The sequence below is a fragment of the Tenrec ecaudatus genome, chromosome 14 (assembly GCF_050624435.1).
Source record: "Tenrec ecaudatus isolate mTenEca1 chromosome 14, mTenEca1.hap1, whole genome shotgun sequence".
Classification (NCBI taxonomy): Eukaryota; Metazoa; Chordata; class Mammalia; order Afrosoricida; family Tenrecidae; genus Tenrec; species Tenrec ecaudatus.
The window spans coordinates 104,639,349-104,652,737 of record NC_134543.1 but is presented as its reverse complement, the minus strand read 5'-3'; the positions used below and the strand labels follow the sequence as shown (position 1 = coordinate 104,652,737).

The window sequence follows — 13,389 nt, the reverse complement described above, 5'->3', positions numbered from 1 at the left end:
CACACACACACACACACACACACACACACACACCAGTGGCAGGAGGCTGAAGGCCAGATAAACATTTTCATTTTCTCAAAGACCCGCTCCCTGGACTCAAGCTGTTTCTGTCTCTGCTTAGACATACAGTGGCCTCTCCTGCTGCCCTACAACAATTACAGAAACCGGCTGACGGATGAAAAGCTGATCCGTGTGTCTGGCATCGCCAAGGTCAAGGAGACGGGGAGGTTCATGCTGGTCCTGAAAGATATCTCTCTGGAGTCGCCCCACTTATCTATTGAGGTGAGGCTGCTGGGCAGAGGTGGGGCCCAGGGGCTTTCTGACTAATCCCACATTGCCGAGTCTCTGTCAGGGGACGGGAACTCAGATATGGACAGTCACCGGCCTGCTTTCCAGCAAAACCCATGGTCTCTGTTACAAAGTGTGGATGGGGACGAAGGTTTTTCAAAGGTGACATCCTTCGAAAGGAGGGTGAGGTGGAAGCATTTCAAATAAGAAAATACACTGGCAAAGGCCAGGAGACACAAAAGGCAGAGCGGATTCATGGTGAGACCATTTTCTAGGTCAGATGCCTGGGCAGCATCTAGCTGAGGCCATGAAATGAGAAAGGAACTGCAGGTAGAGGCAGGTCGAACAGAGAGGGGCATATTCCTGCTCCCCGTCTCCTGCTACCAGGATTTTCCTTCTCCTGGAGCCTCTGACCTCCCTCCCTGCACCCCAGGAACCCCAAGCTCCTCTGGAAGACCTTCCCCACTGCCTAATCCAAACCTGGCACTGCACCTAGCCGACCCGGTGGAAACATGCCCCACCTTGCAACCCTCCTGCCCCCTCACCGGTGCTCACTGGGCGGGGTGGGGCTGCAGGGCCAGCAATGGGCAGAATCACCAGTGCAAACATAAGCCTGGTGCCGTGGTGAGGGCCCTACCCTTTACCAGCGAGTCCTGATGACACCAGGATCTTGAAGTGCACCGATCAGACACCACGGAATCTGTTGATTAGTCCCCATCTGTCAGGGCCCGGGGATTACTCTAACCCGCTCAACTGCAAGATCCGCAGCACAAGCCAAGGGACGAGTTCCCCTCTTTTGCATCCCAGAGAAGTCAGGATGTGTCTTCCTTCTCTCGGATTCTTCCACTGAGGCAGAACATGCCTCCGGTATCACCTGGGTGGTTGGAGTTCATTTACGTTCAAGACAGGTTTACTAATATCTGGCAATTGGCACTGTGCTAGGTACTGGGACTCCAGAAAGGAGTAGAACACAGTCTTTGCCTCCCACTGACAGGACCCCCAGGTGGACTCGAAGAGTTGTCCCACCACAGAGTTCTCACATATGACGCACTGAAAACACCTGGAAAATAGATGTAGTGTTTTGCATATAAATACAGAAAAGATCCTGGTCTGAGATACCTGGCTCAGGTTTGGGCTCTGCTATTAACCTATCATGTGACGTTGGCCACGGTTTGCTCATCTGTAGAATGGAAGGGTGGAATGACATTACTAGGGCACATAATGGAGCATGTGGTGCCCCGTTTTTATTCCATGCCTGTAACAGGCATTACTAATCAATTGTGATTTGCCGAGTCTGGCTCTCTCCTGAAGATCCTTACTAACATGGCATTTCTATTGTGTGGTAGTTGTATTCACTGTCCAACTTTCATATACACGTGAGTTGAAAGAAAATACCATAGCTTTGACCAGGCACACCTTAGTCCTCAAAGTAACACCTTTGCTTTTCAACACTTTGAAGAGGTTTAGTGCAGCAGATTTACCCAATGCAATTTGATCTCCTTTTTTTTTTTTTAAAAAAAAAAGCATTTTCTTTTTACTTGAGCCCTTGGTATCAGCTCCTCATTTTTCCCCCCTGCCTTCCCCTCCCTCATGAATCCTTGATAATTTATAAATTATTATTATTTTTTCATGTCTTGTACTGTCCAATGATTCCCTATACCCCCTTGTCTGTGGTCTATCCCCCTGGGAGGGGGTTACAGGTAGGTCATTGTGATCGATTCCCCCTTTCTTCCCCCACCTTCCCCTTACCCTCCTGGTAGGGATACTCTCATTATTGGTCCTGGGGGGTTTATCTGTCCTGGATTCCCTGTGTTTCCAGCTCTTAGCCGTACCCATGTACATGCTCTGGTCTAGCCACATTTGTAAGGTAGAATTCGGGTCATGATAGTAGAGGGGAAGGAAGCATTAAAGAAGCAGAGGAAAGCTGTATGTTTCATCGGTGCTACACTGCACCCTGACTGGCCCGTCTTTCTCCCCATGACCCTTCTGTAAGGGGATGGCCAGTTGCTTGCAATTTGATCTCTTGACTGTTGCTTCCATGAGCATTGTGTGTGGATCCCAGTAAGACGAAATCCATGACAACTTCGATCTTTAATTCATTAACCACAATCTATTGGTCCAGTGTGAGGGTTTTTGTTTTCTTTATTGAGTGAGGGTGTTTATAATATTTATTTATTCGTTTCATAAAACTCGTTATACTTTTCATGAAATACTACATTTTTATTCGCTTGTGTTTGTTACTTCTTCTTTTTTTTGGTCTCCATGTAACAAAGATTTATCACTAGTGTTCAGGCACAGCTGTGGGCACCTTGTTACCTGGGATTCTCTTTTTAAAAAATCATTTTATTGGGGGCTCATACATACAACCCTTATCACAATCCACACATACATAAATTGTATAAAACACATTTGTACATTCGCTACCCTCATCATTCTCAAAACATTTGCTCTCCATGTAAGCTCCTGGAATCAGCTCCTCATTTTCGCCTCTCGCTCTCCGCACCCCCTCCCTCATGAACCCTTGATAATGTATAAATTATTATTTGTCATATATTACACTGCCTGACATCTCCCTTCACCCACTTTTCTGTTGTCCATCACCCAGGGAGGAGGTTATATGCAGATCCTTGTAATCGGTTCCCTCTCTCTACCCCACCCTCCCTCCACCCTCCCGGTATCGACAATAACACCACTGATCCTGAAGGGATCATCTCTCCTGGATTCCCTGTGTTTCCAGTTCCTATCTATACCAGTGTACATCCTCTGGTCTAGCCAGATTTGTAAGGTAGAATTGGGATGATGATAGTGTGTGTGTGTGGGGGGGGGGGCAGCGGCAGAGAGAAAGCATTTAGGAAATAGAGGAAAGTTATGTTTCATCATTTCTATACTGCACCCTAACTAGCTTGTCTCCTCCCTGAGACCCTTCTGTAAGGGGATGTCCAGTGGCCTACAGATGGGCTTTGGGTTCCCACTCCGCACTCCCCCTCATTCACAATGATATAATATTTTGTTCTTTGTTGCCTGATACCTGATCCCTTCGACACCTCGTGATCACACAAGCTGGTGTGCTTTTTCCATGTGGGCTTTGATGCTTCTCAGCTAGATGGCCACTTGTTTACCTTCAAGTCTTTAAGACCCTAGACACTATATCTTTTTTTTTTTTTCGTGATCCAAGTGAATTTAATGAGAGTTAAAAGAAACTTCAGTTTTTACGCGGCACCCATAGGATTCCTTTGACCATGCGGCCTGGCAGAGACTGCTCCGGGTCACGCAAGGATCTCTCTCCTCCCACGAAGACGACCAGACCAGCCACTATATCTTTATTTTAAAATCTTTTTATTAGGGTCTCATACAACTTTTATCACAATCCACACATACATCAATTGTATAAAGCACATTTGTACATTCATTGCCCTCATTATTCTCAAAACATTTGCTCTCTACCTAAGCCCCTGGCATCAGCTCCTCATGTTTTCCCCTCCCTCCCTGCTCCCCCTTCTCTCATGAACCCTTGATAATTTATAAATTATTATTTTGTCATATCTTGCACTATCTGACGTCTCCCTTCACCCACTTTTCTGTTGTCCGTCCCCCAGAGAGGAGATCACATGTCGATCCTTGTAATCGGTTCTCCATTTCCAACCCACCCTCCCTCTACCCTCCCAGTATTGCCACTGACACCACTGGTTCTGAAGGGATCATCCGCCCTGGTTTCCCTGCGTTTCCTGTTCCTATCTGTACCAGTGTACATCCTCTGGTCTAGCCAGATTTGTAAGGTAGAATTGGGATCATGATAGTGGGGGAGGAGAAAGCATTCAGGAACTAGAGACAAGTTATATGTTTCATCGTTGCTACATCGCACCCTGACTGGCTCATCTCCTCCCTGAAAGCCTTCTGCAAAGGGATGTCCAGTGGCCTACAAATGGGCTTTGGGTCTCCACTCGGCACTAACCCCCTCATTCACTATGGTAAGATTTTTTGTTCTGATGATGCCTGATAACTGATCCCTTCGGCACCTCATGATCACACAGGCTGGTGTGCTTCTTCCATGTGAGCTTTGTTGCTTTTGAGCTAGATGGCCACTTGTTTACCTTCAAGCCTTTAAGACCCCAGATGCTATATCTTTTGATAGCCAGGCACCATCAGCTTTCTTCACCACGTTTACTTATTCAACCACTTTGTCTTCAGCAGTTGTGTCGGGAAGGTGAGCATCATAGAATGACAATTTAATAAAAGAAAGTATTCTTGCATTGAGGGAGTACTTGAGTGGAGGCCCAATGTCTTTCTACTACCTTAATACTAAACCTATAAATATATGCATATAGATCTATTTCCCCATCCTCATATATACATATATTTGCATATTTGCATGCCTTTATCTAGACCTCTATAAATGCTCTTTCCCTCTCAGCGCTTTCTTCTTCTTTTTTTTTTTAACAATTTATTGGGGCTCATACAACTCTTATCACAGTTCATACATATACATACATCAATTGTATAAAGCACATCTTGTCCAACTCTCATGCTCAGTCCCCACCTGGGTTTCAGCAATTCCTCTAGTTACATTACCCAACAATTCCTCTAGTTACATTACCATGCTTCCCACACCAGCTCACCACCGATTTGGATCACTTATTGTTCCCTTGTCCTTGGGTTTGTTAACATCACTACCTTACCCCCTACTTCCCCCTTTCTCATGTCCCCCCCAGAACTGTTGGTCCCATTGTTTTCTCCTCCAGATTGTTCATCCAGCCTATCTTATTTAGACAGACCTGCGGAGATAATAACATGCACAAAAACAAGACAGAGCAAAACCAAGCAACAATATACAACAAAATAATAACAACAAACCAATGACCAAAAAACCCAAAACAAAATGCAAGAAAGAAAAGCTTGTAGTTAGTTCAAGGATTGCTTGTTGGCCTTTAGGAGTGTTTTCCAGTCCAGTCTGTTGGGGCACCATGCCCTGGCCCCAAAGTCCACCTTCAGCATTCCCTGGGGACCTTGGCGCTCCATTCCCTTGCTGTTCTGTTGCACCCCCTTAGTGTTTTGCCACGGTGTGGCGGGATCAGATCAGGTGACAGTCCCACGTGTCTGCGGTGTTGTCCCCTGTAGGGCTATGGGTCAGTGAGGGACGTCATGTCTCATAGTGAGGCTGGCCATGTGGTCCTCTCTGTGGGAACATCATCCTCACGACTTGGTGGGCCAGGATGTGCTCCACTCTCTCCTCCTCCCCCTTCATCTGCTCCTGTGTACTCTAATCAGATATGTCCCTCTCCCAGAGCTGCACAATGCCGTCCTTTGAAATAAATTCTTCTTGGGGGGGGGGGGGCAGGTGTCCACGTAGTAGTTGGCATTGGGGCCGGTACCTCAGACCTCTCCACTGGTTCCCTACTCCACGCCGGCATGTTGCATTCCCATCTTGGAGCACTGGGTTGAATTCTGATCCCTCTTTCCCCTTGGGTGGGTTAGTGCCTTGTGTGCCCCTTACCCATTTCTTTTTATTATTATTATTATTTCCTTTCCCCACCTCCTTTTTAGTTGTCTACCATGTGTATCCCTGTATTTGGTCTGGTCCCTGCCATATTACCTGGTCCTCGCCCCAGGAATGTTTGTATACCACAGCTTTTCCCCTATGCCCCATTTGCCTTTTTTTCCCCCTTTAAAGCTTACCTCAGCGGACTCATGTTGTACTTGTCCTTTCGTGCTTGACTTACTTAGCTTAGCATGATTTACTCCAGTTCTTCCCATGCAGCGATATGTGCATCATACGTTCATCACTGCTTTTTAGCGATGCGTAGTACTCCATTGTATGTATGTATCACAGTTTTTTAATCCACTCGTCAGTTGATGGAAATTTGGGTTGTTTTCAACTCCTTGCAATTGTGAACTGTGCCGCAATGAACATTGGAGCACAGATGTCTGGCCATGTTTTGTTTCTTGCCTCTTCTGGGTATATGCCCAGTAGAGGGATTGCTGGGTTGTATGATAACTCGATTTCCATTTGTTTTAGATATCGCCAGATCAATTTCCATAGTGGCTGCATACTTAACAGGTCCACCAGCAGTGGATGAAAAGTTCCTGTCTCCCCACTGCCCCTCCAACACTTGTTGATTTCTGATTTTTTGAATTGGGCTATCTTTGAGGGTGTCAGGTGGTACCTCATTGTTGTTTTAATTTGCATTTCTTTTATGACTAAAGATCGGGAACATTTTCTCATATGTTTGTTGACCATTCGGATTTCTGCCCCTGTGAAACTTCGGTTCAGGTTCTTTGCCCACCTCCTTAGTGGGCAATTAGCTTTTTGGGGTTTTTGGGGGGAAGCTAGCAGAGTAGTGTAGATTTTAGTAATAAGGCCTTTGTCTGATGTGTCATTGCTAAAGATGTTTTCCCAGTCCGTGGACTCTCTTATTACTCTCTTGCTGAAATCTTTCAATGTACACAGGTGTCTTATCTTAAGTATATCCCATTTGTCAAATTGTGCCTCCTCTGTGTTTATGTCCTTCCCTATTTCTGATAGCCTATGCATTCCCTGTGCCAAAGTCCTCAAGTTGGTCCCAATTCCCTCATTGATGGCCCTCATAGTTTGGGGTTTCACTTCAAGGTCTGTGATCCACCTTGAGTTTATTCTTGTGCATGGAGTGAGATAAGGGTCTTGCTTCATTTTTCTGCAGGTAAATATCCATTTTTTCCAGCACCACTTGTTAAAGAGGGCATCTGCTTCCCATTGGATATTTTTGGGGCCCTTATCAAAGATCAGTTGTCTGTATGCTGATGATTTTATTTCTGGGTTTTCAGTTCTTTTCCATTGGTTTGAGTATCTGTCGTTGTACCAATACCATGTGGTTTTGAGAACTGTGGCTGCATAGTATGTGCTAAAGTCAGGTAAAGCAAGCCCTCCCACGGTGTCCTTCTTCTTGAGGAGTTCTCTGCTAATTCTTGGCTTCTTCCCTCTCCATATGTAGTTGGTAATCAGTTTCTCCATTGTTTTGAAGAAAGATGAGGGTAATTCTATCAAGATTGCATTAAACTTATAGAGTGCCTTGGACAGAACTGACATCTTGACTATATTGAGTCTTCTAATCCACGAGCATGGGACATTCTTGCATTTTTTGAGGTAGCTCTTGGTTTCTTGTAATAGTGTTCTGTAGTTTTCTTCATATAGATCTTTTCTTCTTTTAGTCAGGTGTATCCCTAGATATTTCAATTTGTGTTTGGCTATTGTGAAGGGTCCCACCTTTTTTATCTCCTCTTCTGTAGTCTTATCTGATGTGTATAGCAGTCCGATGGACTTCTATTTACTGATCTTGTATCCTGCCACAGTGCCAAATTCCTCTATTGCTTCCAGTACTCCCCTTGTGGAACTTTTGGGATTTTCCATATATAAAATCATATCATCTGCAAATAATGATAGTTTCACCTCTTCCTTCCCCAGGTGAAAACCTTTGATGTCTCTTCTTTGCCTTATGCTGTTAGCTAAAACCTCCAGTATGATATTAAATAAGAATGGGTACAAGGGGCATCCTTGTCTGGTCCCCTCTTTCAGTGGCTTGTGTTCATCTTTTCTCCATTGACTACCACGTTGGCTGTTGGTTTTTCATCTGTAGCTTGTATTGTCTTGAGGGATCTTCCTCCCATTCCTTTCTTCTCAAATGTCTTAAACAGGACTTGGTGTTGGATGTTGTCAAATGCTTTTTTTGCATCTATCACTATTATCATGTGGTTCTTATTGTTTTTCATGTCAATGTGGCAATTGATACTAATAGTCTCTCGTATGTTGAACCATCCCTGCATCCCAGGAATGAATCCCACTTGGTCATGGTGAATTATTTGTTTTATATACTTTTGTATTCTATTGGCCAGTATTTTGTTAAGGATTTTTGCATTGATGTTCATTAGGGATATTGGTCTGTAGGTCTTGATTCTCATGGGATACTTGTCCGGTATCAGAGTTATACTAGCTTCATAGAAGGAGTTTGGAACTTTGCTGTCTTTTTCCATGTTCTGGAAGAGTTTGTGTAGGATTGGTGTTTATTCTTCCCTAAATGCTTGGTAGAATTCTCCAATGAAGCCATCTGGTCCAGGGGATTTTTTTTTGTTATTGCTGATATCCTTGTCTATTTCTTCTATAGCTATTGGTCTGTTGAGATTCTTGACATCCTCTGGGGATAGTCTATGGAGGGATTGTTTTGTCCATGTCTTCAAAGTTGTTGAATTCAATGCAGTACAATCCTTCATAGTGTTGTGTAATTATCCTTCTGATTTCATTAGGGTCCATTGTAATGTCCCCTCTTTCATCCCTTATACTTGCTATTGAAATTTGTTCCCTTCAGACTCACTCACTTACTCACTCACTCAGTCAGTCACTCACTCTCTCACTCAGTCACTCACTCACTCTGTCACTCAATCAGTCAGTCAGTCACTCACTCATTCACTCACTCTCCCACTCACTCACTCACTCACTCTATCACTCACACAGTCACTCACTCAGTCACTCACTCTCTCACTCAGTCACTCACTCTCTCACTCTCTCACTCAGTCACTCACTCACTCAGTCAGTCACTCACTCTCTCACCCACTCAGTCACTCAGTCACTCACTCACTCGCTCACTCACTCTGTCAGTCAGTCACTCACTCACTCTCTCACTCAGTCACTCAAAAAAAGAAAGAAAGAAATTTGTTCCCTTCTGTCTTTGGTTAGGTTTGCCAGCGGTCTGTCGATTCTGTTTATCCTTTCAAAGAACCAACTTTTAGCAGCATTAATTTTTTCCCATTGTTTTCTTATTTTCTCTCTCCTGGATCTCAGCCCTGATTTTTATTATTTCTTTTCTTTGCTATTAGTAAGATATCCTGCTGACTCTGCTCTAGTTGTTGTACATTTTGTGCCAGCATATCAATCACGAGTCTCTCTTCCTTTCTCAGGTGTGCATGTATTGCTATGATACTTCCTCTGATGACTGCCTTTCCTGTGTCCCATAAATTTTGGGACATTGTGTTCTCATTCTCGTTGACTTCTAGAAATTTCCTAATTTCATCTCTGATCTGTGCCAGTATGCACTCCTTTTGCCGTAGAGAGTTATTTATCCTCCAGTTGTTTGCTCTTGTTTTCTTCGTCTTTCTTTTGTTGATTTCTAGCCTTATGGCACAGTGATCAGGGAACGAGGTCTGTATGATATACATGTGCTTAAATTTATGTAGATTCGCCTCATACCCCAGCATGTGGTCTGTCTTCAAATATGTGTCATGCAGGCTTGAAAAGGATGTGAATATTTTTGTATTTGGATGAAAAGTTCTGTAAACATCTATCAGGTCAAATTGTCTAATTGTACCCTTTAGATCTGTAGCCTCCTTGTTGAGTTTCTTTTCCTGTGACCTTTCTCTATAATTGTTAAGGCTGTGATTTCTTTTTTCATCTTTTGCAGTGTTTGGTTGACATATTCAATGGGTCTCTCATTCAGGGAATATATGGTTACAATGCTTAGTGGTTCTTTGTCTTCCATTCCCTTGAGCATTACATAGTGTCCCTCCCTATCTCTTTTTATGGTTTGCACTTTGAGGTCAATTTTATCAGAGATTAGGATTGCAACCCCTGGTGTTTTAAAATTGCTGTTTGCTTGGTATACCTTTCTCCAGCCTTTGATTCTCAGCCTATTTCTGTCTGTGGCCTTGAGATGCGGCTCCTGTAGGCAGCAGATGGATGGGTTGTGTTTTCTAAGCCAGTCTGCTAGCCTCAGTCTTTTAATGTCTGAGTTCAGGCCATTGATATTCAGGGTTATTATCTCCATCTGTGGACTCTCTGATGTCATCTTATACCTTTTGTGTTGGATGTTTTTCTACTTTCCTTTTTCATTAGCCTGTTGTGTATGTGTGTATGTATCATTCTTGACTTCTTTCCACCCTTAAGTCAATGCTATCCTGGGGTCTGTTCTCTCTTTGTTGCCCTGTGGATGAGGTTGTTCTATGCGGCAGTCTCTTATTTATGCTTGGTGAGTGTTGTTCTTATGCCCATACTGAGTCGTCAAGGAACTTTTGTAGGACTGGGTTTCTTCTAACGTATTCTTTGAGTTTTTCCTTGTCTGGGAAGACTCTTACTTCTCCATCTATCTTGATTGATAATTTGGCTATGTAGGTGGGCTGTGGTGTGTGAGAGAACAGGGAAGAGACAAAGAGGATAAAAAATAAATAAAAAACTAAGCCCGCTGAGACTGTGAAGGGATAGAGACAAGAGAGGGAAACAAAAGTAACAATATAGCTGAGCCCCGATCCCTGCCCATGGGGCTGCAATGCCTTAATCCCTTGGCCTCCACTGTGGTAAGCCAAAAGCCCCCAGCCCCCCACACCTTGTAGGTCTGTGGCTACTTATCTTTATGATGCTCCTCCTGTGATACAGCAGTGTTGAATTTCCCTCTTAGTAACTTTCCTGGGCTGATTTCTGTGGAGTCCCTCTGGGATGTGTCACTCAGTCGCCATCCTCCTGGAAGTCCGGCATGTTTGTTACTTCGGAGCCAGATGGGGAAGGTGGTGAAAATGGTGACGGCTTTGGGGGCTGAAGTCGGCATCTTTTTGTTTTCTTGAGTTGTAATCCATATTGAAGGCTACAATCCTCTTTCTTTATCAGCAAGTGCTTCAACTCTTCCTTACTTCTAGCAAGCAAGGTAGTATCATCTATATATAGCCCCTTCTTATATAAACCTTCTTCTAATCCTAATACCACATTCTTCATCATATAACCAAGCTTCTCTGATTGTCGTTTGCTCAGCATGCAGATTGAATAAGAGAGGATACAACCCTGACCCACACCTTTCTTGATTTTAAATAATGCACTGTTCCCTGTTCTCTTCATAAAGCTGCCTTTGATCCATGTACACATTCCACGTGAGCACAGTGAAGTGCTCTGGAATTACCATTCTTCTCAAGGCGATCCAAGGTTTGCTGTGATCCACCCAGCTGAATGTCTTTTCATAGTCAATAAAGCACAAGTAGACATCTTTCTGGTAGTCTCTTCTTTGAGCCAAGATCCACCTGACATCCTCAATGAGATCCCTTGTTCCATGTCCTCTTCTGAATCAGGCTTGGATCTCTGGCAGCTCCCGGTCAATGTTCTGCTGCATTGAATGATGATTGCTGTTGAATTATTATTGGCACAATTTTACTTGCATGTCATATTGATGATATTGTTCTATAATTTGCGCATTCTATTGGGTCACCTTTCTTTGGGATCGGTACAAAAATGGATCTCTTCCAGTCAGTTAGCCAAGTAACTGTCTTCCAAGTTCCCCGACATAGATGAGTGCGTGCCTCCAGGGCTTCATCAGCTTGTGGACACATTTCAATGGGCACTTCATCAATTCCTGGAGCCTTGTTTTGGTTTCCTCCTCTTTGTTTCCAACTTTTGGATTCCAATCACCAGTAATTACTAATGCATCTTGATTGCATCTTTGATCCATTTCAGAAGGAAGAGCTCATCAGTAGAATCCTTCGGTTTCTTCATCACCAACTTTAGTGGTTGGTGCATACAGTTGAATAATATTGACTTGATTTCCTTATATGCTTACAGATCTAATCCTATCACAGACAGCATTGTACTTCAAGATAGATCTTGACATGCCCTTTGGGACGACGAGTGCAACACCATTCCTTTTGAATCTGCCGTTCCTGGCATAGTGAACCCCACGATTGGCTAATTCAAATGACCAGTGCCAGTTCACATCAGCTGGATAGCCACTGTTACGTGTTCCATTTCACTTTTGATGACTTCCTTTTTTCCCCCTAAATTCATACTTCTTACATTCCCATGTCCAATTATTAACAGATGTTTTCAACTGTTTCTTCTCATTTTGCGTCCTGCCCCACCAAAGGCTGTACTCCATCCATGCCATTTATGGTCAGCTGGACTTTGAGAAGGCAGCTCTTTCACAGTCACATTTTGAACGTCTTCTGACCTGAGGGGCTCATCTGTCTATCGGATTGTATTCTGCTTCTCATCATGAGGTTTTCAGACCCTGACAATATTTTGATGTTATCCATAAGGCTATCAGTGGCTAATTCATCAGAAGGGGACAACCTTTTCCTTCTTTGAAGTCTCCTCTTAGTCTGGCAGTGCTCACGGAACTGGTTCACATTTAGGCGGCTCTTTTGGCATTTGAAAATATGAGTGAGGTAACTTCCAGCATCATAGCCACACGCAAGTCACCACACGCAGTATGACATGCAGGTAATTCGCCACCACTAACCAATTGGAGCCCCTTAACTTGAAATCCGGTTGCCATCTTGAGTTGTATAATTCAACCCCAAATTCTCAATTGGTGTGGCTTCCTGGAGTAGTGTGTGTTTCTTTCACTTAGCAGACCTAACACGTTTCCTCTCATATTGTCACTCTCTAAGACGTGAGAAGTCTGAGCTCTTGTTTTCCTTTCCCAGCTACAGAACCTCAGCGTTAAGTGGCATTCTTGAGTGGCCATCAGGGGATTGGGGAGCAAGGTTACTGAATCGGCGTATGGAAAGGATGCTAGTTGCCCAACAAGTCACCGTCTTCTGTCCACACAGGTGTCTGAGAGGGCTGAAGTGGGCAAGGCACTGAGAGTGCACATCACCCTCACCAATACTCAAACGGAGTCTCTGAGTAACTGCATGATGGTGCTGGAGGGAAGTGGCCTCATCGATGGGCAGATATCAAAAGAGTAAGTAATACCACCTGTCCCTCTCACTCATTCTGCTCTTGGATGAGGGGAGGGGTTTCTCCTGGATCATAGAACTGTTGTCAGTCTCCTGGGTGGTACCTCTGCCTCTCCCACCCGGATCCCCAACTTTCCCATTCTCCTCAGGGAAGGTTGAGCTCTGTGGTATTGGAGGGTGGGAGATACCTACCCAGAGGGCAAAGGAGTAAAAACCAGATCACCCATCAAGTGGTTTCTGAAAAACAGACCCTTTTGCTCTTTCAGCCTTGGGACTCTGGTGGCCGGACACACCATCAGAATTCAGCTGAACCTCTACCCCATCAAAGCTGGGCCCCGCCAGCTGCAAGTCCTCATCAGCAGCAGCGAGGTCAAGGAGATCAAGGGCTACAAGGACATCTATGTTGCTGCAGCCAGCTCTTTCTGA

General features: G+C 44.3%; 1 protein-coding gene across 1 annotated transcript in view; it reads left to right on the top strand.

Moving 5' to 3' along the window:
• The window catches only part of TGM7 (transglutaminase 7), a 31,830-nt gene extending 18,441 nt beyond the window's left edge, over window positions 1–13,389 (top strand). The window contains exons 11-13 of the mRNA XM_075532298.1: window positions 122–282; window positions 12,835–12,968; window positions 13,230–13,389. Of these exons, the coding sequence (XP_075388413.1) occupies window positions 122–282; window positions 12,835–12,968; window positions 13,230–13,389 (455 nt within the window). The remainder of the gene's footprint in view (window positions 1–121; window positions 283–12,834; window positions 12,969–13,229) is intronic.